The sequence below is a fragment of the Lepidochelys kempii genome, chromosome 4 (genome assembly GCF_965140265.1).
Source record: "Lepidochelys kempii isolate rLepKem1 chromosome 4, rLepKem1.hap2, whole genome shotgun sequence".
In the NCBI taxonomy this organism is placed as follows: Eukaryota; Metazoa; Chordata; order Testudines; family Cheloniidae; genus Lepidochelys; species Lepidochelys kempii.
Genome location: NC_133259.1, coordinates 98874796 through 98900713, shown reverse-complemented (window position 1 = coordinate 98900713; position 25918 = coordinate 98874796). Strand labels below are relative to the sequence as shown.

Here is a 25918-nt window from a genome sequence, read left to right as displayed (position 1 = left end):
TCCGTGACTTTTACTAAAAATACCCATGACTAAAATCGTAGTCTACATCACAAATTACTGCTGAAGAAAAACTTGTATGGGCTTTGGAGAAGACGTAGCATACATGCTGCTATAACACTTCTGTGTGATTCTTTTTTTCCTTTCAACTTAGTTCATCGTTCATTTGCTTCCCCTCACAGGATGAAGGAGAATATATAGCTCTTTATATGAGAAAGATAATTGTTTGGATTTGGGGATGGTGATGGGGGAAATGAGGGACAAACTTTAATATGAAACAAGGCAACAATTAATTAGAAATTAATTGATCATTGATCACTAACTAAAATAGTTTAAAACCAACATTTAAAGTTCAATCCGCCCTGCGCGCACACACTTTTTTGCTTTGTTAATTATTTCATGAAAGAATACTATAATAAAAATTTCTATTTACAGTGGACACCAATAAAAATAGGATATTTATCACCTTCAGGAGTTACATTAACTGAAGTGCTTGTGTTGTTTTGCAATGGAAAGTCTAGTGAATACTGCAAATTCCTGATAATGGTAATGTGCTAAGTAAAAGTCTATTTTAATGGTACTTATGTTATCTTGTATGGGAATATATTTTAGAAATATGGATGACTTTAGTAAGTGGTCATGTTAACAAAATGGACAAAAGGTCACTCAGCGAAAATAATGGCAGGTAAATGTACAGAAAAACAAAAGGAAATATTTCTACATGCAATGTGTAATCATTTTGTGGAATTCACTGTTCCAAAACTCAAAGTTTTAAGATAAAATTAAGATCTTAAAAAAAACCAAACCCAACTATGATCATTAAGAGCATTTGCAGTTATGCACACTAAGTGTAATCAAACCTTCTGCTTTTGATCAGAAATAAAACAAGGATTCCACGCACTACCCCTCCCTCCAAATTTACACTCCCAATGAACAGCTTCAGGCAGTTGGCTATTTTTTTTCACTCCCATCTAGACATCAGATATTGGCCAACACTGAAAATAGGACACTAGGTTTCATGGATCAGTGGTCTGGAAAATATTGTGCTAATATGTAGATTTTTTTTTTATTATAAGATTAAACAACCTGAATTTATGTTGACTACATATTAATCCATATGTCCAGAAATACAAATTGTAACATTCTTGGTAACTCAGACCTTTACTAAGGACTTGATGATTATGGAAATAAGGTGAAAACAGAATTTAATGATGACCAAGTGGAATATATAAGAACTCCAAACTTCTTTTTTTTTAAATGAACAGATAGAGAATTTTCCACTGGAATCTGGCTTGTTCATTCATAACCATAAAGCCAATTACATAGTGGACGACACGTTTCATTGTTCCAAAGAGAAAATATCAAGTGATTTAAATACTGAGGCTATGTGCAGAGCCTATGCTCTTAAGAAGATAGTGACATACCCATTTAAAGGGGCATAATTTGTTGCACTAGAGAAATGAAATTCAGTGATTGTGTATACAGTAGCAGGGGTTCAGGGAAGATATAATATGAAAGAGAATGAAAAGTGTGTGGGGAAAGGGGGAGGTTAATAGTTAATTTGAAAAAAACTGGACCTTTCATATTTGATCCAATATCAAGACTAGCATCCAAGTGATGGTAAGTACAATAATTTGGGTCACAATTCTGAGACACAGACACACAAACATGCTATACAACACACACTTACATGCAGATATGTGGCTTAAAACCTGAGGAGGCTGAACAGGGCGAACAGATTCAAGCTTCATAGTGTATATAATAGGATATTGAGTAGAATAATGAGGTAGCAAGGGAAGCTATGAAAAAATATTTTGATTAGTTTACAGAGGCTGAAAAGTAAATACATTGCATCACTCAATTTCTACAAACATTGACATAATGGAGAAATTGTGACTTTGAAGTTAATTTAGCCTCTGAGAATAGAAAACGAATGGAAGTATTTGTGAGGAAAAACGTTATGAAGCTACTTTGAAGAAAGCTTCTTAATTACAGTGGCAGAGACTCTGAAAATCTTATTTCCTGCTAAAGTTTGCTTTTTAGATATTACGAAACAGGGTTGCAAGAAAGAATGAAGTTGAAATTTGATTTCTACTGGGCTTATGTAAACAACTGTTCATAAAAGAAATGTGCTGCAAATTAAAAATAGCTGGCAAAATGTTTGGCAGACAGAACACAAAGAGTGGTTAATGAACTGCCAACTGTAATGGAAAACAAGATCATCAACAAGTGACATTTCAGACATGAGACCTTCCTTGGGTTGCAAAAGAAATCTGGGCATGTTAGCTTTTCCATACTGTTTTCTATATCAGCAGCTGTCATAAATATAAAGGGAAGGGTAACCACCTTTCTGTATACAGTGCTATAAAATCCCTCCTGGCCAGAGGCAAAACCCTTTCACCTGTAAAGGGTTAAGAAGCTAAGGTAACCTCACAGGCACCTGACCCAAAATGACCAATGAGGGGACAAGATATTTTCAAATCTGGAGGGGGGGAGGGAGGGAGAGAGACAAAAAAGCGTTGGTCTGTCTGTGTGATGCTTTTGCCGGGAACAGATCAGAAACGCAAGCCTTCCAACTCCTGTTAAGTTAGTAAGTAATCTAGCTAGAAAATGCGTTAGATTTTCTTTTGTTTAATGGCTGGTAAAATAAGCTGTGCTGGAGGGAATGTATATTCCTGTTTGTGTGTCTTTTTGTAACTTAAGGTTTTGCCTAGAGGGATTCTCTGTTTTGAATCTGATTATCCTGTAAGGTATTTACCATCCTGATTTTACAGAGGTGATCCTTTAACCTTTTCTTTAATTAACATTTTCTTTTAAGAACCTGATTGATTTTTCATTGTTCTTAAGATCCAAGGGTTTGGGTCTGTGTTCACCTGTACCAATTGGTGAGGATTATTATCAAGCCTTCCCCAGGAAAGGGGGCGTAGGGCTTGGGGGATACTTTGGGGGGAGACGTCTCCAAGTGGTCTCTTTCCCGGTTCTTTGTTTAAAACGCTTGGTGGTGGCAGCATACAGTTCAAGGACAAGGCAAAGTTTGTATTGTGGGGAAGTTTCTAACCTAAGCTGGTAAGAATAAGCTTGGGGGGGGTCTTTAATGGAGGTCCCCACACCTGTACCCTAGAGTCCAGAGTGGGGAAGGAACCTTGACAGCAGCACAGAGAAAACTCTATAGTTCTTACCTCCCCTTGAAGTTCTGTTTCATTTTAAGTGCCTGCATTATTTACTCCCCCTGCTCTATCTCCTACATATGTGTATTACGATGGAACAGAAACTATATTTCCAGAGAGCAGTGTTTTGACTCTCAGACCTTAATTGAAATAAGATTCTCACTCAGGCTACACCCACACTTGGAGTGTGATTCCCAGCTTGCATAGACATATGAGTTCTCACAGAGCTAATGCACTACAAATAGTAGCATAGCTGTGGAAACATAAGCTACTGACTCACTTTGCAGAAGCCTCCCTCTGCAACTGACCTGATACAGCAACGAAGTTGAGAGAGTTTTCCTAAATTGCTTGGCTGCTTAAATAGTGGTGATAGGAGCATGAGGGATTTTGCTGCCTGGCTTGATCTATCACCTCCCCTTTCTCTGTATGGGGGGAGGGTTCAGGGGAGAAAGAGGGTGTATAAGGTGTCAAAGGCAGGGAAGCAGCCTCATAGGCTATGAGCTGCAGACAGCTGCTTCCCCTGCCTTTGAGATCCTATATACAGTACACACGCATGCACACAGATGCTGCTGCTGCAGGTGTGGTGTGGATGCAGATAAAAGACAGAGTGCAGATCGTGAGTCGGATACAAGTTGATTCTTGTGGATGCAGATCAGATGCGGCTCCGTATTTTTGTATCGAAGCAGAGTTCTACCCATGGTTACGTATGGAGGGCAGCTAATCCATGCTGCTGTTTGCTGCTCCCGTGGCTACATTACGATTTGTAGCATGCTAGCTCTAGGAGAGCCAGTGCATGTGTGTCTACATGAGATGAGAATCACACGTGCCCCAGCCCAAAGTTTAGATGTAGCCACAATTTCAAAGGACTAGACGACCGTGGCCCTTATGTAGTGTGTCAGTTGGCAGCCAGCTGCAAGTCACGTTCATAATACCAAAGAGGAAGGTTGGGCTTTTTAAAAGCACTCAGTATTGGCCTAACTGCATTCACATTGAAGTCCATGGTAATACCCACTAATTTCAATACAACATAACCACTTTACTGGATCAGACCAATGGTCCATCTAGCCCATTATCCTGTCTTCTGGCAGTGGCCAATGCCAGATGCTTCAGAGGGAATGAACAGAACAGGCAATCATTGAGTGATCCCCTGTCATCCTCTCCTAGCTTCTGGCAGTCAGGCTAGGGACACCCAGAACATGGTGTTGCATCCCTGACAGTCTTGGCTATAGCCATTGATGGAAGTACCTATCCTCCATGAATTTATCTAATTCTTTTTTGAACCCCATTATAATAGTTTTGGCTTTCACAACATCCTCTGGCAATGAGTTCCACAGGTTGACTGTGAGAAGTAGTTAGGCCAGTGCTGAGTGCTTTTGAAAATCCCACTTAGAATATCTAGCAGGTAGGATAGAAGCACAGTACCCTAGAGAAAGTTTCTGGAGCCACTGTGCTTTAGGCAGGCAGAACACTCCATGGAGAGGATGAAATCTATATACCTTGTCCTCTATGCATGCACAAAACAGCTCTCAGAGGAGTGCATCAATACATGAGAGTATTTACATATGCATGGGATACATACATCATGTTTCAAAAAGGTTCACTTTAAAGCTGAGACATCACAGTAATACATTAGAAGCATCTGATCCAGCAAAAATTACCGTTTTCAGTTGCTGACATACAGAAGTTCCACAGGACTCAATTGCTGCTTGGCCACAGAGACTAATCCTAATTCAGAAGGGAAAATGGATTAATTTTGGCAACCCATTTGCCACATATGGCCATCAAAGTCTTGGGAACAATATCAGAGGGACTTCAAATGAAACTGAGATAAGAGCACTCCTGACATTTTAACATGGTATCAGGTTATTTCCTGCCTTACTAAAACCAAACGTAAGGACAGCACTGGTAAAGGAGGAAGGGGCAGGGATACATTACTTTATTTTAGAAGATTTTCCTGCTCAGAACAACTCCAAACTCAAACACAAACTAACTCCTGGGACACACACATTTTCAGAACTTTTTAATCTGATCTTTAAAAAAAAATGTTCACAGTCAAGCTTTCAAAATAAAGCAATAAAATGTAAAATCAGCCATTAGTGAGTGTTTGCAGTCTATGTTTTACAAAGAATGAGAGGACAGAGTATTTTCAAGTGGCGATGCTCAACTTCATGCAGGTGAGAAACAAAATTAGAGACTGTGTACTTCTCTGCTGAAGTTAAACTTCCACATAAATATGGTAGTGTGACAGGGCAGAGTGACCCCACACTGGTACCGCAGGGGTTAACCCTTCCTTCCTGGCAGAGGAAGCGCCGTCCCAGACGCCCTGCTGGGCATGCTCCAACTGGAGACTAAGTATAAAAGCCTGCAAAGCTGCTCAGTCTGGGCTGACCACCAGAGGAGGCGGCACACGGCCAGCTCCTGAGGAGGGACAGCCAAGGCTCCAGGATCCAGGGGCCAGCCAAGCCGGGACACACCCGGCATCCCAGACGGAGGTCTCAACAGGAGGGGATGGACCGGAGGACCACCCTCAGAGTGGAGAACACGACGTTGAGGGTAGGAAGTGACCCAGGGGAACTTTAGAGACAAGCAACATTAAAGCTGCACTGATGCTCGGTGTGTTGTGGGTGGATCCCCACTGAGCTAAGAGCGAGGGGGAACCCCGCCAATAGGCGAGCCCTGGGTCGGGACCCGGCAGAGAGGGCAGGCCTGGGTCCCCCTACCACTCCGGCCATTGGGATATGCTTCCCCGCCTGAGAGGGGGAAAGCTATGGACTTCGGCCGCTGGGCCACACTGCCCTGATACTTGGGGCGCGACACAAGGACTTTGACCGTTAGGGCCCGCTACCCCAACCAAGGGGTGAGCACGGGGAAACCGGCCATTGGGCCACATTGGGACGCCCTTAAAGGGACAGGCGTGGGAACTTAAGAGTGGCGAGGCCCTGACACCCCATCCACCCCTGCCACAAAGGGGCACTGCGGTGCCAGACCCGTCACGGGTAGGATCAGGCCTTACTTTGTATGATAATTTTAACCAAAATAAAAAAAGTTGTAGCAGCTCAGTGTCCATTAACTATGAACAATAAATATACCATGTATTACATTTTAAGTAGTTTCTCCTCTATGAATAGTTATTTTTAGAAAATATAAATGAGATTGGAGAAATTTTTGAAAGAGATTTCTATGGTGATGAGTTTGACTGTTCTGGAGAATAGGGCTATTAGCCCCACCTTTGTTTAAGAACCTCTCTACCAGCTAAGACTGGTACAGTAAAAAGAACACTGTATCCATGGCAATATGCAGTTCAACTTTATCTTCTCAACCGTTGAAAAGGTAATTATTTTTTCCTTTATATTTTTATAAAGTTAACAAAAACAGCCATCCCTGCAGCAAGCACTTCCAAGCTGTTAATGACTACCTGAGTTAAGGTCTGTTGGCTGGTATGAAATGACTTTCCACTCAGTGATTACTACTTAGAAAATCAACCTATGGTGTTGTTTTTGTGACTCAAACTCAGTACATTAGAGTTTTGTGTACATAATGTTGACAGTGACTTAATTACATACTGCAGCTCTATTAATATTTTTTACATTGGATAGTGAAAACCTGCATACCAAATATTATTTCCCCAAATGGCCAAAGTAGTTCTATGAAATGTTACACTTTGTTTTCCTAGAAATCGAGAGAAGAACTAAAACAGCAACAACAGCTTTAAGCTAGGATCATCTGTACTGCTTGCAAATCACTGAGAAAAGAATCGCATTTTGTACAATATATGCCATTAAGCCATTCAAAACTACAATAGTCCGAGGACACTATATTAAATGATAAAGCCATAAAACAATTTATATTGGTCATCCATTTCACCCATAAGCAGTGAATAAAATGACTCAAAATTCTACTTGCTCAGACTTGCATAATAAAGTACTTTCTGAAGAGAGGGAAGAGGAGGAGGAGTAATTTACTGTAAGAACTTATCCATGAAAAGAAATCTATTTCTTTCCAGAGTGAGATTTGCCAAAACACAGATATTGTTGATACATTTCTCCATTTATTTGTGGAAGGGGAAACTGAAATAACTACTTCCTGAAAAGCAGATTTTTATTTTTTTTTACTTAGAACTGAGAACAAAGTCTACATTCCACAACAGTTTCTCTTTGGGATAAGTAAATACATTCAAGTAAGAATGCTGCACAAAGTACAGTTCAAAGCAGAGCTAGATAGAATAAAGATGAAATCACAGATGTGTTGGAGCTGTACAGTACATTAGGAATTCTCTGAGATGGTACTGCAGAAAGATGACATGCATTTCCTGAGAGACAGGATACATCTACAGTTACACTGAATATAAAACAGCAATGTGACAATATCTACAGAAAAATCAACAGCCAGACATTTTATTCCAGGTGGGGCCTCATGAAGATTTGACAGTTTTTATTACTCATCATTAACACTTTTTTGGAGTTCTTTTTTACATTAAAAGGAGTAATTAAAGGAAAAACATATTTTAAAAAAGACATCTGGACAGATTAATTTAAACGCATAATGCATAAAAAAATCATTTTTTCCTTAGACTAAAGTAAATATAATCTCTAGGCAGTAGCTTCCCTTATTTTTATATAAAACCGTGGAAATGAATACTGTCTTTGAATTTAAAAATAGAATATGACAATTCTAGAAGTGCTTTTCTTTAAAAACAGCTAGTTTTTGTATAGGTTACTGTAAGTTATTTCCCAAAGTCTCAACACATACATACACACATAGAAACTATGAAATGTCATGCAAATATGAATAGTGACTCAAATATTATTTAAAATAAATAAAAAGGAAGAGAGTTTGACAGTTGAATACATAATTAAATGGAAGCATTGTCGCTACTACTTTCAAAAGTCTAAATATCACATTACACCACAAATCATCACTCTTCAGCTGCGAGCTGGAAATTTCTGATTGAATATGTTTGTTTGTTTGTGTTAAGGTTGAAATGGAAGTGCTTTTTGTTGGAAGAATTTAAACTCAGCTATTGATAGGTTGATGAAACTCAAGCCAGGGGCTATAAAATGTAGTGGGTGGAACAATCACATATGAAGTCTGATTATGAATAGAGCAGAATTTGTTGCAAGCAAAGTGAAAACAAATAGTCAGAAACATAATTCAGGCTTCTCACAACTCTTCTTCCTGGCAACTACTGAAGTGCACACCTAAACTGGTCAATCAGCCTTGAGGGTCTGTCCCACTTTGGTTTTACTGTAGAAAAATTAGGTATATCATAATGGATTTTTTTAAATGACCCCAAATGATTGCAGGAAGCTTAAACTTCAATTTTAAAAATGAGAAAGCAAGTCTCTAGCCTCTTTCCTTTTGAAAATAGCCTTCAGAACAAGAACCAATTCCTAAGGAGAGTGCCATGGTGATCTTTCCACAAAAACATGGAACATCACAGTCTGCCTATTCCTAGCATTCCTCTCTGTCCAGAACTGTAGTTTTGGCTGAATGCACTCAGCTATCAGAGCTCCCAAATTGGTCACCTGTGCCCAACACCTTCTATTTCCCTTTTCCACCAACTCCAAACACAGAGATACCAGTGGAATCTTCACTCCCCAGGCACTTCTCTCATTTACACTCTTAGCTTCAGTGGCTGTACCAGTAGTGACACCAGGAGAAACTAAAAATAGCACCATAGCCATTGGAACTTCCCCCATGACTTCCTATGGGGATGAGATCTTATGAAAGGGACTGTTCATTGCAGGCATTTCTTGGTGCTAGTCTCCAGGAAATGACACAGTTGGAACGTAGAAAAATTATCTTTCCTCCAATTTTCTATGTGCCTAGATCTTAGGCATCAAGGCTTCATTCCTCCCAGCAAAAGTGTTCTCTCAATAGCCTCACCACTCAAAAGCAATAGACATCAGATGTTGCTGTATTTCTTTTTTAATATAAATTTCAGTCCCTTGCCAGCAGGAGGCATGTGGTGGTATTATATTTAGCCCTTTGTACTGGAAAGTCAGGTGCATACATTGCATGAATGAGGCCAGTGGCAACACAATCTTCAAACAAGGCAGAATTTTCTCTCTCTCTCTCTCACACACACTCACACACACCCTCACCCACCCACCCTCCCAGCCCCCACGGGAGAGGCATTCAAGTTTTCACACATGGACATCCACCAAAGGGCCATACGACAGCACCTTTCCGCAGGGCAATGAAATTTGACATCCATGGCGGAAGGGGAGGAGACAAAGTAATACAGCTCAGCAGAAGTACAGAAAATTGTGGAACATGTGACTTCCATGAGCCCCATAACAAACTTACTTTTACCAATGAATTAAGGTACTTTGAGATTTACAATGTGTTATACCACACACGTAACCGAGAAGGACAGCCGCTAATATTGAGCATCATAGTTTGATGCTTCTCCCTCATGTTAACTTTTGTAGCCCTACTAAATTCCTAACCTTCCCAGGGCTTCTCCCCAACCTTATTTCAGATCTCCCACATAGATCACAAGTTTAATAGGTTTCCTTCTGTTGTGGTTAATTCAGCTGCCCACCTGATCAACAGCTCCCCAAGGTTCAGCTCCTGTCTTAGAATCACTGCCATGTGCTCTAACTGGGACCACAAATGAACACTACGCAAGCTTTAGTTAATGAAGCATGAAGCTACTCACTTAACAGTTCTTCTTGCAGAGAATATAGCATGCAACAGCTTCCTAATAACTTCACAGAGCAATTCAAAGTGGGTTTATTTTTTTGAAAAATAAACGTTATGGTTTGATGCCTCCCTGCATTGAAAATGCCCTCTTTTTTGTGTGTTCTGTTTGAACACTAAGATCATCAGAGGTGCCCAAGCTCATACCACACCATTATCTATTGTTAAGCCTGTTTTATAACTCCAATACATACAGAGAATTCTATCCTAAAAACAGGAGCTCAAAATGTTTTCCTAACTATGCCGATCACTACTTCCTACGGTTTATAAAACATATGAAACTAAATACATCTAAAGTTGAAATCTGAGTGAGATATATAGGTAAGATATAGTCCCATTATGTGTTAGATCATAATTTCATGGGAACAACGCTGCATAGACACAGTTGTTTCACTTTGCTGTTTTATGTCTGTCTCTTATCAAAATAGTACATTATGCAAATCAGCATAAAGAAATATAAATCTGCTACATAACAAAATATTCTTTTGTTAAAATCATTCCCAAATCAATTGATTTTCACCACTTACTTGAGTGTCTTTCCACTTGGTAATAAAGCTGTTCTCTGTATCCATTTGTTTGACCTGATCTTCATTTATCTGTTAAAAATGGATATTTTGGTAAGTTAGAAAGAAAATAACATAACACTTCATCATCCTTAGTGGATTCTTTATGATGGTTAACAACACTAAGAACATCAAGTAGGGTCATTATACCCTTAGGAGTGATTACACTTAGTGTTTTTTATCTGATGGAGAGATTTTTCCCAGTATCAAACAGGAGGCACTAATTTTTATAGAACGTAAATCTAAAGAGAGGATTGTTCCATAAAATCCATCATACCACTGAGCTGTTCATATCATCAACACATTTCCTCTGTGACCCCAGATAAAAATGAAGAATGCTGCATAAATGGGTCACAAAGATTAGTTACTAGTAATGAATAAATTCAGTTGGATTCAGTGCTTCTGCAAAAAGCTTTGGAAGAAAACAGTATCGCTCTGAAGTGCTCATCATTAGCTGAGTCAAAAGTCTGGGAACACACTATCATACCTTAGCTGCAACACAAGAAGCATAACAGGTGAACAAACATACCACTTTCAAAGATTACAATCTTGGAATTCGCTAAAAACTATGCCATCTTCATGCCAGTGAGAATAGTTGTGTGCACTCTTTTGGAAAAGACTGATTCACAGCAACTCTGTAACATACAGCTTTTTCTCTTCGGTCTAGACTAGTTCAGAATTAATGTTTAAAAACAGCCATTATGTAAGATACTTACATCAAAGAGTTGTATGTAATTTTTAATTAGATCTTCAATTACATTCACTTCTTCGCTGGTATGCCCTTTAGTTTGAAATAAGCATGATGAAAACACCATGGCGAGATTGTGAGGGTTCATATGATTGATTTCTGAACATTTCTGCACCCTGTTTGAAGGAGAATAAATCCATTTAGAACACTCCTGTATAACACAGGCCATAGAACTTCCCCAAACTAATTCCTAGAGCATCTCTTTTAGAAAAACATCCAATCTGGATTTAAGAATTGTCAGTGATGGAGAACCCATCCCGACCTTTTGGCCACTGCATCACGTTGGGAGCTTGTGTTCAGCTAATTATGTTTCCACCACAATCGCCAAATCTTTTCCAGAGTCACTGCTATACGTGCATATACATGCTTAAGCACATTATGCTCTACATGATTCTTTAAAAAACAACCGTAACAGGGCACTAGCTGCCAACTTTTTCTATGTCTGCTTAAAGTGAGTGTAACACCAGCAGGCCCTGGTTGTCGGCGAGCAGGATCAAATCTGGAACCAAATGCATAAATCTCTACTGCGTGAGCCACATGGCTCTTAGCTAAGTCTGTAGCAGACTCATTAATTTCTAAGTGGTCTTGGTGCCACTAGAGGGGCAGAGCACCACACCCAGAAGGTATGTGGGTTACATGGGCACATTAAAAACTTATAGTTTACTGATTTTAACCTTATTTCCTGCATTTCCTATACTTGGAAGAGGAGGTTACTTACCTGTAACTGGAGGTTCTTCGAGATGTGTGGTTCCTATCTGTATTCAAATGTGGGTTATGCATGCTCACCATGCATCCAGAGCCGAAGAATCTGAAAGCAGTGTCCACTGGTTCATGCATGTGCCCTAGCTCATCTCATGCCTCCAACCAAGGGAATAAAGGATGAGGTGGACCAACCACCTCTCCAGCTCCTTCTCTGCCATGAATCAGATAAGCAGAAGGAAAGGAAGCAGAAGGAAAGGAAAGTGGGTAATGGAATACAGATAGGGACCACACATCTCAAAGAACCTGGTAAGTAATCTCCTCTTCTTTGAGTGATGTCCCTGTTGTATTCCAGTGTGGGTGACTAATAAGCAATACCTAAGTAGGAGGATGTAGATGGTAGGGCTAAGCAGAGTACCGCCATACTAATGGAGGCATCAGCAGAAAAGTCCTGCACCAGGACATAATGTCTTGCAAATGTGTGAACGGAGCCCTATGTGGCCGCTTTTCAGATTTCGAGGAGGGTTACCTCCTGAAGAGATGCCATAGTTGTTGCTTGTGCTCTGACGGAATGAGTTCTGAACTCATGGAGAGTGGGGGGAAGGCTTGAAAGCTGATAGAGTAGAATGCAGCCGGAGACCATTTGGAGATTCTCTTGGTGGAGATGACGTGCCCTCTGACTCAGTCGGTATAGCGACAAACAGTCTTAGGGATTTCCTGATTTGTTTTGTTCTCTGTGGGTAAAAATTCAAGGCCCGCTGAACACTGAGGAAATGGAGCCTTCACTTCTCTGTTGATGTGTGCAGTTTTGGGGAGAACACAGGTAAGTGAATGTTTTGTTTAAGGTGAAATTCCAAAGCTGCTTTAGGGGTGAATTTGGGGTGTAGATGCAAAGAAACCTTATTCTTATAGAATGTAGCATATGGAGGATTGGCCATCATCTCTCCAAGTTGGCCAACCCTTCCCACTGAGGTGATGGCCACAAGGAAAGCAACCTTCATGAAAAGGATGGACATGGACTAAATAACTAAAGGCTCAAAAAACAAACAAACAAAAAATCCACCACCACCCTTGTGAGTACTGAGAAAACAAGGTTTAGGTCCCACTGGGGAATAGGCTTCTGAATGGGTGGGAAGATTCTTATTAGGCCTTTTCAGAATCTATTGGTCAGTGGATGTGTGACGACCGACTAGCCCTGAGAAAGAGATGTGGTTGGTATGTGCTGATCACTGCCAAGTGGACTTGCAAGGAGCTCATGGAAAACCTGTTGTCTTCAAAAAGAGAGGATATAGTCCAAGATGAAAGCAATATCTTTAGTCTCTGGGAGAATGCCTCTTTGGTGTGCCCAAGAAGAGAAGCTCTTCCACTTAGCTAGGTAACATTTTTTGTAGAATCCTTTCTACTTTTAGAGAGGATGTCTCGTATGGCTGTGGAGCATGAACATTCTAAGGATAATGCCCATCCAAATACCAAGTCCTGAGGTGGAAAGGACGCAGATCAAGGTGCTTGATCTTGCCATTCCACTGGGTCAGGAGCTCATAGACTGTTGGGAGGATGATTGGTGGTCAGGATGACATGAAGAGGAATTTGGGAAACAAGAACTGTCTGGCCAGAAGGGGGTGATCAGGATGACTCTCACTCCGTCATGCTGAATTTTGTATAGAACTTGTGGCTGAATTGGTGGTGGAGGGAAGGCATAGTTGAACTGGAAGAAGCAGAGTGTCACCCTAGGAGTGGCATCCTAGGGCTCTTCTGGAGCAATACATGATGCACTTCCTGTTTGCTGGAAAGCGGTGAACAGATCCCTGGTTGGGGTTCCCATAGAGTGAAAATACTGAGCAGCACCAAATCATGGATCTCCTACTCTTGGTTGACTGTAAAATGTCTGCTGAGGGAATGTGCAAGCACATTTTGTTTCCCCAGAAGGTAGGCTGCCAATAGGGTGATTTGATTGCTGATACACCAGTTCCAGAGGCTGACTGCTTCCACAGACAGCGAGGCAGATCCCAATCTCCACTGCTTGTTGATGTAGAAGACAGTTGTAACATTGTCTGACATTATAAGGAGATGGTGAGTGTGGATGAATGGAAGAAAGGACTTGAATGCCTTCCAGATTGCGCCCAGCTCCAGGATACTGCTGTGCATCCTGGACTCTCGAGATGTGCAGGCACCTTGTGCTGGGTGGCTGTTCATGTGGACCACCGAACCAAATAGGGATGTGTCTGTAACAATGTTCCTGTCTGGAAAGGAAAGGAGAAAAGGGCACTAGTGCTTATCTGAAGAGGATTTGTCTACCACAGCAGGGGAAGACACTATCTTGGCTGGAACTGTCACCATAAGGTTCATGGAATGATGGCTTGGGGAGCATTTGGATTGCAGCCAAGTCTGGAGACAGTGAAGGTGGAATCTTGCAAATAGGGTGACGTAGGTGCATAAGGCCATATGACCTGAGAGAGAGAGATGTTTTGACTGGTACTCAAGGGTTGCTTGACACATGAGCCACAATATTGTTCACGGTCTAAAACCTACCCGTGGGCAGTTACATTCTTGCTGTCAGGGCTGGGTCATGGACAGCCAGACCTAGTGGTTGGAGCTGGAGTCCACCATCAGGAGTCAGCTGGGCCAGGATCCTGGAAGGTCAGAAACCAGAGCCAGACTGTAGATCAGAACCACAAGTCAGAGTTCTGGAGCTAAGCCAGGATCAGGATGCCAGGAAGTCAAGCCTGGGGCGATGGGAGAGAGGGGTAAGGGGGAGGGAGGATGGGCAGGAGAACAAGCAGGAGGGACAAGGTGTTCCCAGTTTTTTAGACAGCTTCCTGTTCCTGTCATAAGTAGGGCCAGCAGGCCAATCAGCTGCTCTGGGACTCAATCTTGGTTTGTGAATCAAACAGTTGAGATGGCAGAGGTCAAGGACTGGTCTCCAACTGCCCTTCTCTTTGTATATCCAGGAAGCAGATAGAGTAAAACCCTCTCCTTTGGTCTTGAGGGGGGACATGGTTCTGTTGCTCCTCGCTGCAATAAGGAGTTCACTTCTTGAGAATACTGTCACATAAGAGTTTTCCCCGTGGGCGGGGAGGGGGTTTCTGGAGAAGGTAGGGTTGCAAACTGTATTGAATAGCCAAAGTGGATGACATTCAGCACCAACTTGTCCACTGTCATCACACTCCAGGTCTTGAAAAAGACTTCCAGACGACCCGCAAATCGTGTGGGGCAGGGCGGGGCGGGGAGGTGTTGGGCTTAGCGTTTCATGACTATTGAGCTCCCATCAAAAATAACGTTGAGCCAGGGACTGAGATTGAGATGCCAAGACTGTTGCCAAGGGTGAAGGAAAGTGGGACTTTTAAACCCTGTCTCTTATGTATTGGTTCACAGGTGCTCCGATGGAGCCATATATCAAGATCTGACCTGTGGGCGGTGAAATTTCTTAGCAACAGGCATGTATATCCACAGCAAGCAGAGGGTAAACCTGGGATCCTTTAGGGTATGGAAAAACTCATCCGTCTTCTGCTTGAGAAGCTGCGATTAGTCACGGGGGTGGGTTCCTTAATGGTATTCTGGAACTCCCTAGCGAACCTGACACGTGGATCCATGACTCCTTGCGCACAACAATGGCATAGCTCTAGAGGAGGTATCAGCGGCATCGACTAAAGATTGGAGGGTGCTCCTGGCTACCAGTTTGCCATTGTCTATCAGAGCTTGAAAAAGAGCTCTGTCTTGATCCGGAAGGCTGTTAATAAACTTCACAAGCTTGGAGTAATTCAGGAAATTGTATTAACCCAGTAATGCTTGGTAATTGGCTATCCTGAACTGGAGGCTGGACGATGAGAAGACCTTTCTTCCAAGCAGATCCAGGCGTTTTCCCTCTTTGTCAGCAGGAGTAGATGGGGGATGCTTCATTAACAGAGAGAACTATTCTGTTGGTTCCAGAAGCATGCAAGATGTCTAAGAGTTTGTGCTCGTAGTCTTGGATCTCTTCAAGAGGAATATGAAACTTTCCAGGAACTCTGCAGAGAAGGTCCTGGAGTTGCCTGAAGTCATCAGGAGAGTGGGTGGGCTAGAAGTCACCACTTCATCCAGGGATGACGGATGGGAGCCTTGCTGGTTCCAGTGGAACCACGAGATCAGGAGCAAAATGTTCCTCCTCCCCTATCATGTCTGGGAGCAGATCTGAGCATCCCCTTAGTGGGGAGGCAAGGGGTGTCTCCCTGGCAGATTGGATCGACTCTGTAGGGGGAATAGGCCAGGTTGATAGGTGGTCACTAGGGCCCCCATGGCATGGGGTAGCAGAAGCTCAAAGTTAGATGAGGTAGAGGTTGGTCCCAAGCCAGCGAGGGTCTTTTGAATGGTGGAGGACACACAGGGTAAGGGAAGAGCAGTTCATTGGATGGCTCAGAATCTCCTGATGAGGAAAAGGCTGATTCCAGTGCCAGTGGTGGTACTGTCAGTGCCATTGGAGGGGAGATGTACTCTACAGATGGGTTAGGTGATAAGCTCCTTCCAGCAGTTGATTCTCCCAGAGGTGGTGATATCTCCCTGGAAACAGAGGGGCCCAATGGACAAGGAAATTCCGGATCTGGGAGAGCAAAAATGTCCTGTGGGGTGGGCAACAGATACAGATCTCCCTGGTGTGAGAGGGGTTCTCCTTGCCCAGGCCACCAGTGCCTATGAGAAGGGTCATATCCATAGTTGGCAGTGATCAGGACTTTGTCAGTCCTGGTGGATCCTGGGGTTTGGAAGAAGCCATGGAGGATGGTACTGATGGAACACAGTCTGGTGGAGTCCAATGCTTATGGGCTTTCTTGTCGTACCTCTGGGACCTAGAACATATTAAATCCTCATGGGACAAGCCGGTGGGCTTGTTTACAGCTGAGTTAGACTTCTATGAAGCGGACTTACAGGAAGATTTCGTCTCCTGCTTATGAGAGTGCTTCCTAGCTTTCCAACAAGACCCTGCCATGGGATCTGTCGGGGTAGATTCTCCTGCACCAGCGCCGGACTTCACAGCAGGAGGTGCACTTCTTGCTGAATCAGGCCAACGTACAGGGATGTTCCCCTGCTTGGGTCCTCCATGAGATATTTGCGGAGATGAAGTTCCCTCCTTTCTCGGATACAGCTGGGGAACAATCAGCAGATAATGCACCTCACCGCAATGAGAGATTCTTCTAGGAAGTACAAACAGCATTGGTGGTCATTGCTGACCGAGAAGCATCTTGGGTAGGAGGCACAGAGTTTGACGCCTGGAGCATAGTCTAGATCCCAAACAGGGAACAAGGCAGCGGGAAGGTCCCCCTGGGAAACTAATTTAATACTAAATATTAAAAACTATTAAAACTGTTAAGAATCATCTAGTTTGAAAACAGTTTTATTTTGTAGAACAAAGCCAAAGGTGAGGACACTAAAAGATCTGACCCAGACCATGCGGCGCCAGTGAGAAGGAACTGGAGAGGCAGTTGGTCTTCCCCAACCTTTATCCCCTCCGTCATGAGCATGAGGTGAGCCAGGGCACATGCACAGACCAGCAGACACTGCTTTCAAATTCTCCAGCTGCAGGAGCATGGTGCGTTTGCATAACCCACAATGTAATACAATAGGGACCATCATTTGAAGAAGAATGAAGAATTATCACTAAAGAGTTAAATTATTCTATCAGTATAAACAACAATTTTTTAAGTACAACCATTATAGCTTTATTCCTCAACTCAGCATATTGTACTGAAGCAGGCATTCCAGAAACCCCACTTCAGATATTCAGCTAGTTTATGACAAATATTGGTGGAACGTGTTCAGTTGATACTACCAACGCCCCCTCCCCCACCCAAAACCAAAAAACTATTTAACAACAATTAACACTGATCCATTTAATTCAGCCTGATTTGTGCAGGAGCATCCAAGCTGTACAATTCTGATACACTCTTCACAGCTTACTCTCTCTTAGAAAGAGATATGGGTTTTGCTGTGTGCTTCAGTCTATGGTGTCAAACACTCCCCAGGGCTGTTACACTTGCAAAATTAAAAAGTACTGAAACATAGCTAGGAAAATTAATTCTTAAAGCCATCATACATATTAGACTCTCCCTCGGAGCCTTCTCTTTTCAGGAACTGCTATGCATGATGGAGCTTATGAGAAAGGGCTTTTAAAAATCCTTTTAAACTCCCTAGGTCCTTCTGCCCATCTCTTTTGGAGGATGACAGATTCAGGTAGGATGGTCTTAATAGGCTCATTTAAAATTCACTATACATCTGCAGCTTACTGCCAGTGGAAGACTGTTCTTTAAAGTGTGTTGGTATCTACTGTTAAAATTAAAATGTGATAAAAAATACATTTTATAGATTACAAATTAATGCAAATCCTATTAATCCTATTTATGAAATCAGTAAAATTAGCCATGACTAGTTGAATAGCTCTGAACGGTACTTATTGAAATATGAAGTGTTAATGACATTTTAGTCATGCCAATGAAATAGAAAATGCTTATTGAGTATTCTCTACTATGGTGCGACATCTGAGTCGATCTGCTGACACACTGACCTGTAAAGGTGTTCAATTAAAGCTGCCAAAGTTGCCCTATTGACTGGTGGAAGGCTCTGAATAAAAGTTCCATACTTCTTAACTCGTTCCTTTTCATTCTGTGTATCTAATGGAGGAGGAAACAAAAAGTCACTGGACATTCACCACAATCCATATTCCAAAACAAGAACGATACCGATCCACTACAATGGCAACATCTAGCCATTTAAAATTACAATTAAACTAATCAGCCTCCTTCTGCTATCAGTGCAGTCTGTTATTGTACAGCACTTGAAGGAAAACAGTATCGATTATGATGCTATATACTGCAAGATCTGCATTCAAGAAACATTTTTAGCAGAATTCTCCAGAAAGCAACAAATTGTTTTTCATCAAAGAATGCCTTAATATGTAGAGAGTGCATGTGTCTGTAGTTTGAAAATTGCTTTGATTTGGGAGAATATATACTTTCATTTTTACACATTATTATTTATATTATAGTAGTATGTAGAAGCCCCAACTGGGATTAAAACACACAGTGCTCCGAATAGCTTACAAACTAAACAGACAAGAGAGATGAATGGTGAAATGAGAAGCAGAGGCTCACAGAGGTGAAGTTACTTGCCCACGATCACACAGCAGGTCAGTGGAAGAGCCAGTGATTGAATCCAGTCTCCTGAGTCCAGTGTGTTACCCATTGATCTACTCTGCTCTCTACCCTGCATCTACCTTGACTCTCCACATTGTGCCTAAGACTGAACCTGCTGCCTACCTTGCCAGGTCCAGGAATAAAACCACTAATTCGTATCATGCTTTTCTTCCCCTCTTCTCGATTTCTGCCTCAAATCTTGTTTTGCAAATTTTCTGTTCTCTCCAGCTAATGACTAACCATCTCTATTAAGCATTTAGCAAGATGGTGTATTAAGAATACTACATAAAAATATAATGTACTGTTGCATATGGTTTTTCACTACTTAGACAATATAAAAAAACTGATTAAAATTACTATTCCACATATACCTCGTGTACCTATCCTCTCCCACTTACAGTTATTTATAACGGTCACACAAGTACTTCTGGTAATACTTTAACTACAACAGGAGTCTCTGCTACAAAGCTGTAACAGAGTTCTAGTCACATGCACTAGTCAGGTTTCAGAGTAGCAGCCGTGTTAGTCTGTATTCGCAAAAAGAAAAGGAGTACCTGTGGCACCTTAGAGACTAACAAATTTATTTGACCATAAGCTTTCGTGTAGCTCACGAAAGCTTATGCTCAAATAAATTTGTTAGTCTCTAAGGTGTCAGAAGTACGCCTTTTCTTTATGCACTAGTCAGGATGTTAGTCAATGAGACTTCATTATGGACCTTCCCTGAAAAAACTAATTTAAAATGTTGCTCATTAAACTTTTTCTGACTGCTGACTTGATGAGAGCAATCTAAGTTTCAAAATTCAGTCCTACACTTCGTCTTAGTTGAGGTCAAAGGCCAGTTACTGGTACTAAGCCATGTTGTTGTAGCCTTGTTGGTCTCAGGATATCAGAGACATAAGGTGGGTGAGGTAATATCTTTTATTGGACCAGCTTCTCTTGGTGAGAGAGACAACCTTCCAAGCTACAGAGAGCTCTTCTTCAGGTCTGGGAAAGGTAATCCCAGCTTCACAGCAAAATACAAGGTTGAAAAGATAGTTCAGCATAAGTAGTTACCACATAGTATAAGGGACCATTCAAGGTAGAGTGGCCCATTAACACCTCTGCAGTCATAGGAGAAAAAGAGAGAGGGTCAGTGGTTTACAGATTGTTGATCTATGGCCCATTACAAAAATCTGTAACCTACTACAGGTGAGTCTCATCTTACGCGCATTTAACATCCGCGAATTCAGCTTTGCGCGGTCGGCAAAAACGAAAACAAAAGAAAAATAATTTAAATACTGTACCTGTAGTGCGGGCGATTCCGCCCACCATTACACTCAATGTAATTTTGACTATACGCGATTTTCTGCTGAACGTAACCCCAGTGTAAGATGAGACTCACCTGTATCTCCTTCTTTTTGAATGGTCTCCTACAATATGCACTATTACCTAACCCACCTTGTCTCTCTAAGTTACTGGTGCTATCTTTCCCATGAATTTGCCAAGTTCTCAAATGGCCAATACTCATCTAACTTCTATATTTAGCTTTATCTTTTGCTAAGTTAGAGAGCAATTAACGCTGCTATATTTTAATTCAATATTTTATTCTTAAAAACAAACTGGACATATTTATAGTCAATAAGATTGTGCCATGTAAGGGAACTACAATGGTATCAATCTTATGTGCTTCACTACTAGAGTAGCTGGGCAGCTCACAATCTTTCATGTATTTATACTAACAACATCCCTGTGAGGTAGCAAAGTGCTATTGTCCCCATTTTACAGATGGGACACTGAAGCACAGAAAGACTAAGCTACTTGACCAAGGTCACACAGGAAAACTATGGCAGATAAAGAAATTGAATCTGTCTCTCCCAAGTCCCAGGCTAGCAATGTAACCACTTGGGCCATCCTTCTTCTGAAAGTAATCTACAATTCTAGTACCATACTTGGGGAAAAAACCTCAAAAGTTTAAACTACAAGGGTGACAATACTTATGTTCTCATAATTCTTAATTATATTTACTCACTTTTATTTGTAAACAATATAAAGATTTATTGCCCCTTCAGGTAAACATAGCTTATTTTCACTTCAGTCAATATTTATCTCCAAGGTCAAGAAACCCTGATGTTGACCTCAACAAAAGTCAAGGTCATAATAGTGAAATCTTCACCTCCTATAATTATACCAGGAGATATAATGCTAGCACTGTTTACAGAGTAGATCAATGTGTATTTATATGTTTCCTAACTTTTAAGGACCCCAAAAAGCCTTTCAACCAACCACTCTAATTTTAAACCCAGTTAACATGTGACTATGGACTTGATCCTGATCTCTACTACGTGGAGACACATATCCTTGGGCTTCTAAAATAAGATGAAGTTGGCTTTAGGTTGAAGTCACTCAGTTTTCTTTCATTTTGAGGTTTATTTTATTTATACTTCCTAAAGAGAGGCGTATATAAGTAAAATTACTCAACAGCACAAGTACAGATTTAGTAACACACATCCATCCATATAGATGTGTATATATAGACACATATAGAACTAATTAAGCCAAAGGATCTTTAACAACTGCACGTATCAAGAGCTTGATTTATGTCTCATGCAGAATATGGCAAGGGTAGCCAAACTGCAGCTTCTGAGCCGCATGCAACTCTTTTACAGTTGAAGTACGGCTCCCAGACCCTCCCACAGCCCCCATTCTCTGCCTACCAGACTGGGCGGGGGGAGCTCACGGTTTCGGCCATGCAGCATGGTAGTGGAGCTAAGGACTTCTGCCATAGACTGGTGCCTGCTGTGAGCTGGGGGGCAGGGTACAATTTAAAAGTTCACCCCCCTCCCCCAACAGCTTGAGTCATATCCCCTAGGCATGCCTCCCCTCTTACCCTCAGTGCCCCCTCCCTGCAGTTCCCAGGTGTTAGCTCCGCATGGAGAGGCAGCGGCAAACAGATGGGAGCTGCAGGGAGGGGCTTCTGCTTTAGCTCCTTGGGGAGAGGCAGCAGCAAAAGCAGCAGCTCTTCCTGCAGCTCCCCACTGTTTACTGAGGCCTCTTCCCAAGGCACAGCTCCCAGCTTGCTGTCTCCTGCAGCTGCCGTGCAGGGAGAGGGCCCAGTGGCACCATGTGACCAAGCAGGGCCAGCAAACCCTGGCAAAAATATGGGAGGGCACATCACCCCATGTGTCCCCCTCACACATTGCCTCTGGCTTCTGCCCAGCAAGGAGGATAGTCTCTCGAACTTCTGAAGATTGTCGTATGTGGCTCAGAGTGTCAGTGTGTCAATATTGCATCTCTAGTATCCTGCCCCTTAACCACCAGAACTGTTCAGTATATACTCGTGGCCTCTATTGGAACTCCAATGCCACTTTCTCCAGCATGTGTATTACTTGCAAACCTCACATCCAGTTATTGACTAACCTTACTTAGCTTGGGAGATCTTACTGGAACACAACACAAGATTGTATATTTGCAAGCAGTAGACAAAGAGGACCAGGCAAAGAGCATTATTTACAGGTCTGAGTGTAAAGATTAATGCTCTTGCTACTGACTTCAGTGGAGCTGAGATTTCACCCATAATTTCTCAAAGTGATTTTTGTAATATATATATAGAATCCTTTTATTGATTATTCAATAATCTAATGTTTGCTCTGTGTGTATATATATTAAATATAAAATACAATATTTTGTATTAAAAATGTTAATAAGAGTTCACATTTACATGTTCTTTTCCTAAAAGACCACTTCGAGCTATGAACAAGACTGTTATTTATTTGCCCTGCATTTATTACCTAGTGCAGAGATCCAAAATGGATAAAGCTCTTTAGTGAGAAGTGCATCATCTATTTGAGACAGGAAACATTTCAGTACATCAGTCACATCTTCCAGCTGATGTGTTCCAGCTCTCAGTTTAACACTTCTTGCATCTTTTTTGAAGCTCTCTAGCAGCTCACTCACATGGGAAGGATCACCATTCTTTAAGTAGATATGTTTGCTACCTAAACCTTAAATACAGGAACACAAGGGAAAAGTCAAATGCTATCTTAAAATCAAAACGTTATTCCTTACACAACATTGACCAGCACCACCAAACCCGGTTACAGTTAACATAGGCCTCTTTCCTAATGGATTGTTAACAATGCCAAACTGTTCTATGATCACTACTTCAGGAAAAGTTTAAAATTACTAATTCCAACAATCATTTGTGGACGTCTTATAATCATCATAAAAGGCGTGATAAAGGGAAAGAGTGCTTCCTCTTTATATAGGGGGATATATTTTCAGTTTAATATATCTGCACTTCTGTCCCTCCCCCAGGGACCAATTGTGCCACCCTTCAGGACTCATCCAAAGGTATGCTTTTAGTGGGTGTGTGTTCGTTCTGAGATGTTTTGACTCTCGAGGCCTTAATGACGGCACTGCTGATTCTCTCGCTCATTTTCAGGTGCACAAGTTCCAGCCACTGGCACCACAAGGGAGCCACTGGCAATTCCACTATTCCCATGGGTGGATTGGAAGCTTAAAGAGACACTGCCAATTTAAAATAGAACATACCTGAAAATATGTTATGAACATCACCTTCGACTACTACAGATAAATAAAGCCTTTTATATTAAGCTTGTTAACTGTGTGCATTTGCCAGCACTGTGTGTGTAGTCAGTTTAATTGTTTCTCTTTGTAGAAGCTGCTTTTCCCTTGCTTCTCCTTAAAAATGCTGCCAACCATGCCAGCTCTGCTGCCAGCTAGTTCATGTTTCCGACAAGCACATCCCTGCTTTCTTCCATGGGACCCTTTATGTATGGAGGGGAACTCTTGTCAAAATCCGTGAAAATCACCAGCTTACATTCTCCTTCAAACTCACCTTTACTGTGTTATCTAAAAGCAATATCATCTGTTAGTGGTTCTGCATTGTTAACCTTGGCTGTGGGGCCTCGTAAATTCATTTATGGCAATTTGTTCCTTTTCAGGCATGTTTTAAGTAGAAACCAGTATGCTAGCAAGAAATAAGCATCTGATAAGTGTCTCAGCTGAGTACACTTTATTTCTCCCACACTCAGAATACTAATTATTATCATAATCATCCCATTAAAAAGGACACCATATTCCTCTGAGCTGAAGCCAAGCATTTCAACCCGGAGGATCATTTTTGAAAGGGACGTTAAAAATGTCTGAAAACAAGGGGTTAGCCTAAACGTGCCTTCTCCTTCATAACTACAGCATCACACTTCCCCTGCTTCAGTAACAGTTCAACACATACAAATAAATTATGACGCCTGGGAGAATAAAATGTTATTTATAAAAATTCTTCAGTTTGCAAATGAATCAAAAATAATTAGGCAAACAATCTTTCTTGGTTTCAGCCAAGAACACCACACCTTGGGATACCACAGTTTACCATAAGACAGCGTTACCATATTCAAAACAAAGTTATTCAGCTAGACAAACCATCAGTGTTAAAATATGTATGTGTGGCACATGCTTCATTAAACCTATTCCATGCTGACAGAGGCCACGGATACTGTAATATTCTGGAAGCATGTCTTTATAGGGTTAATATGTATATAGCACTTCAGAACAGTAGGCTTGATTAATTATCAAATGGTGCAAAGGGTGAAGGCAATTTGCACACACCCTCTACTGGAAACCGTGCCTCAGAGAGATTTACCTTAGTAAAGGATAGATGCCCCTGCCCTCCTTTGGCTGTTCTGCCAAAAGAGGTGAAAGAGGTCAGAAGGGGAGCAGTAGCTTTAAAAACAGTCTGGGATCCCAGTTTGTGGAGATCTCTCAGGACATGTGCTCAGCCTGCTCTTTCTTCCTGGTTGACTTTATTCACTTCCTGGACTCAGCTGACCGGCTCTGGGTGCCCAGGTGCAGTGGGGTTGCAGAGAGCTTGTACAACTGCATGCGGCAGATTTTCTGCCATATGGGGCTTAAAACTTGGCCTTAACCATGCAGTGAATCAAACTCCACAACATAAAATTATAAAGGGGATGCATGGATTGCCAGCCATGTTCAAGTGGCATTTCCCAAAGTTTCACTTATAATCAGGTACGTTGCATTATATATCTCTAACACATCAAAAACTACTGCCACACAAAGCACCTGCTGAAAATAGTGACCGGGTTAATAAAAGAGTATGGGTTTTATATACAGTCGCACAAAGTCATGCAATGCAATCGGATAGAGATGCTTCTTAAGTATTATACGAATGATCCTACGAGTTCAGTGAGTCGAAAAAAATCTCTACTCCACTTACCATACTGTGTAACAAATGCTATACAGCTGTTCACTGTAATAGGAACGTCATTTTTGCCGAGCTGCTGATCTTGTAAGGCATTACCATCTGTACGTGCTGCTTTTTCAATTGCAGTATGCCAGACCGTGAAATCCAACTTCGTATGACCATGGATGTATAATGTTCTGCAAAGTTGGAAAATATTTTGAAACAGTAATAAGGGAAAGAAGATAGAAAACTTCTCACTTTTCCAAAGCAGCACAGTAGTTCTCATGAAAAATGAATACCTGAAAATAGATTCAGAAGCTCAAGGTAATATTTGGAATAAGACATCAGAGCATCTGACTTAAATATACTGCAGGAGGATGTTGTAATGGCTTATTCTACTTTTAGTGCCTTCATTTTTTAGCAAAATATTATCTACAGTAGTACAAGTATTATATACTGGTGCCAGCATATGTTACAGTAGAGACAGAATGGAATCCATGGACCTTGACACAGGATTTGGGATGGGGCCTTTATTAATGATTTATTCTTTTTGCTCTTGTGCACCCACTCCTGCAGTGCACACTCAGTACTGAGTTACAGTTCAGTAGAGACCACAGCCTCACTTTCAACTTTATAAGATTAACTAACTGTTTCCTTCTCTTTTCTGTTTTCTCCCCAAGATC

The 25918-nt window shown here is 41.5% G+C and overlaps 1 protein-coding gene across 4 annotated transcripts in view; it reads right to left on the bottom strand.

Moving 5' to 3' along the window:
• ARAP2 (ArfGAP with RhoGAP domain, ankyrin repeat and PH domain 2) overlaps positions 1 to 25918 on the bottom strand; it is a 196616-nt gene that overhangs the window by 43651 nt on the left and 127047 nt on the right. For all 4 annotated transcript variants that reach the window (XM_073342319.1, XM_073342320.1, XM_073342322.1 and 1 more), the window contains exons 20-24: positions 25269 to 25432; positions 22804 to 23016; positions 18409 to 18514; positions 11149 to 11296; positions 10397 to 10465 (exon numbers count right to left, since the gene is read on the bottom strand). In XM_073342319.1, the coding sequence (XP_073198420.1) occupies positions 10397 to 10465; positions 11149 to 11296; positions 18409 to 18514; positions 22804 to 23016; positions 25269 to 25432 (700 nt within the window). The remainder of the gene's footprint in view (positions 1 to 10396; positions 10466 to 11148; positions 11297 to 18408; positions 18515 to 22803; positions 23017 to 25268; positions 25433 to 25918) is intronic.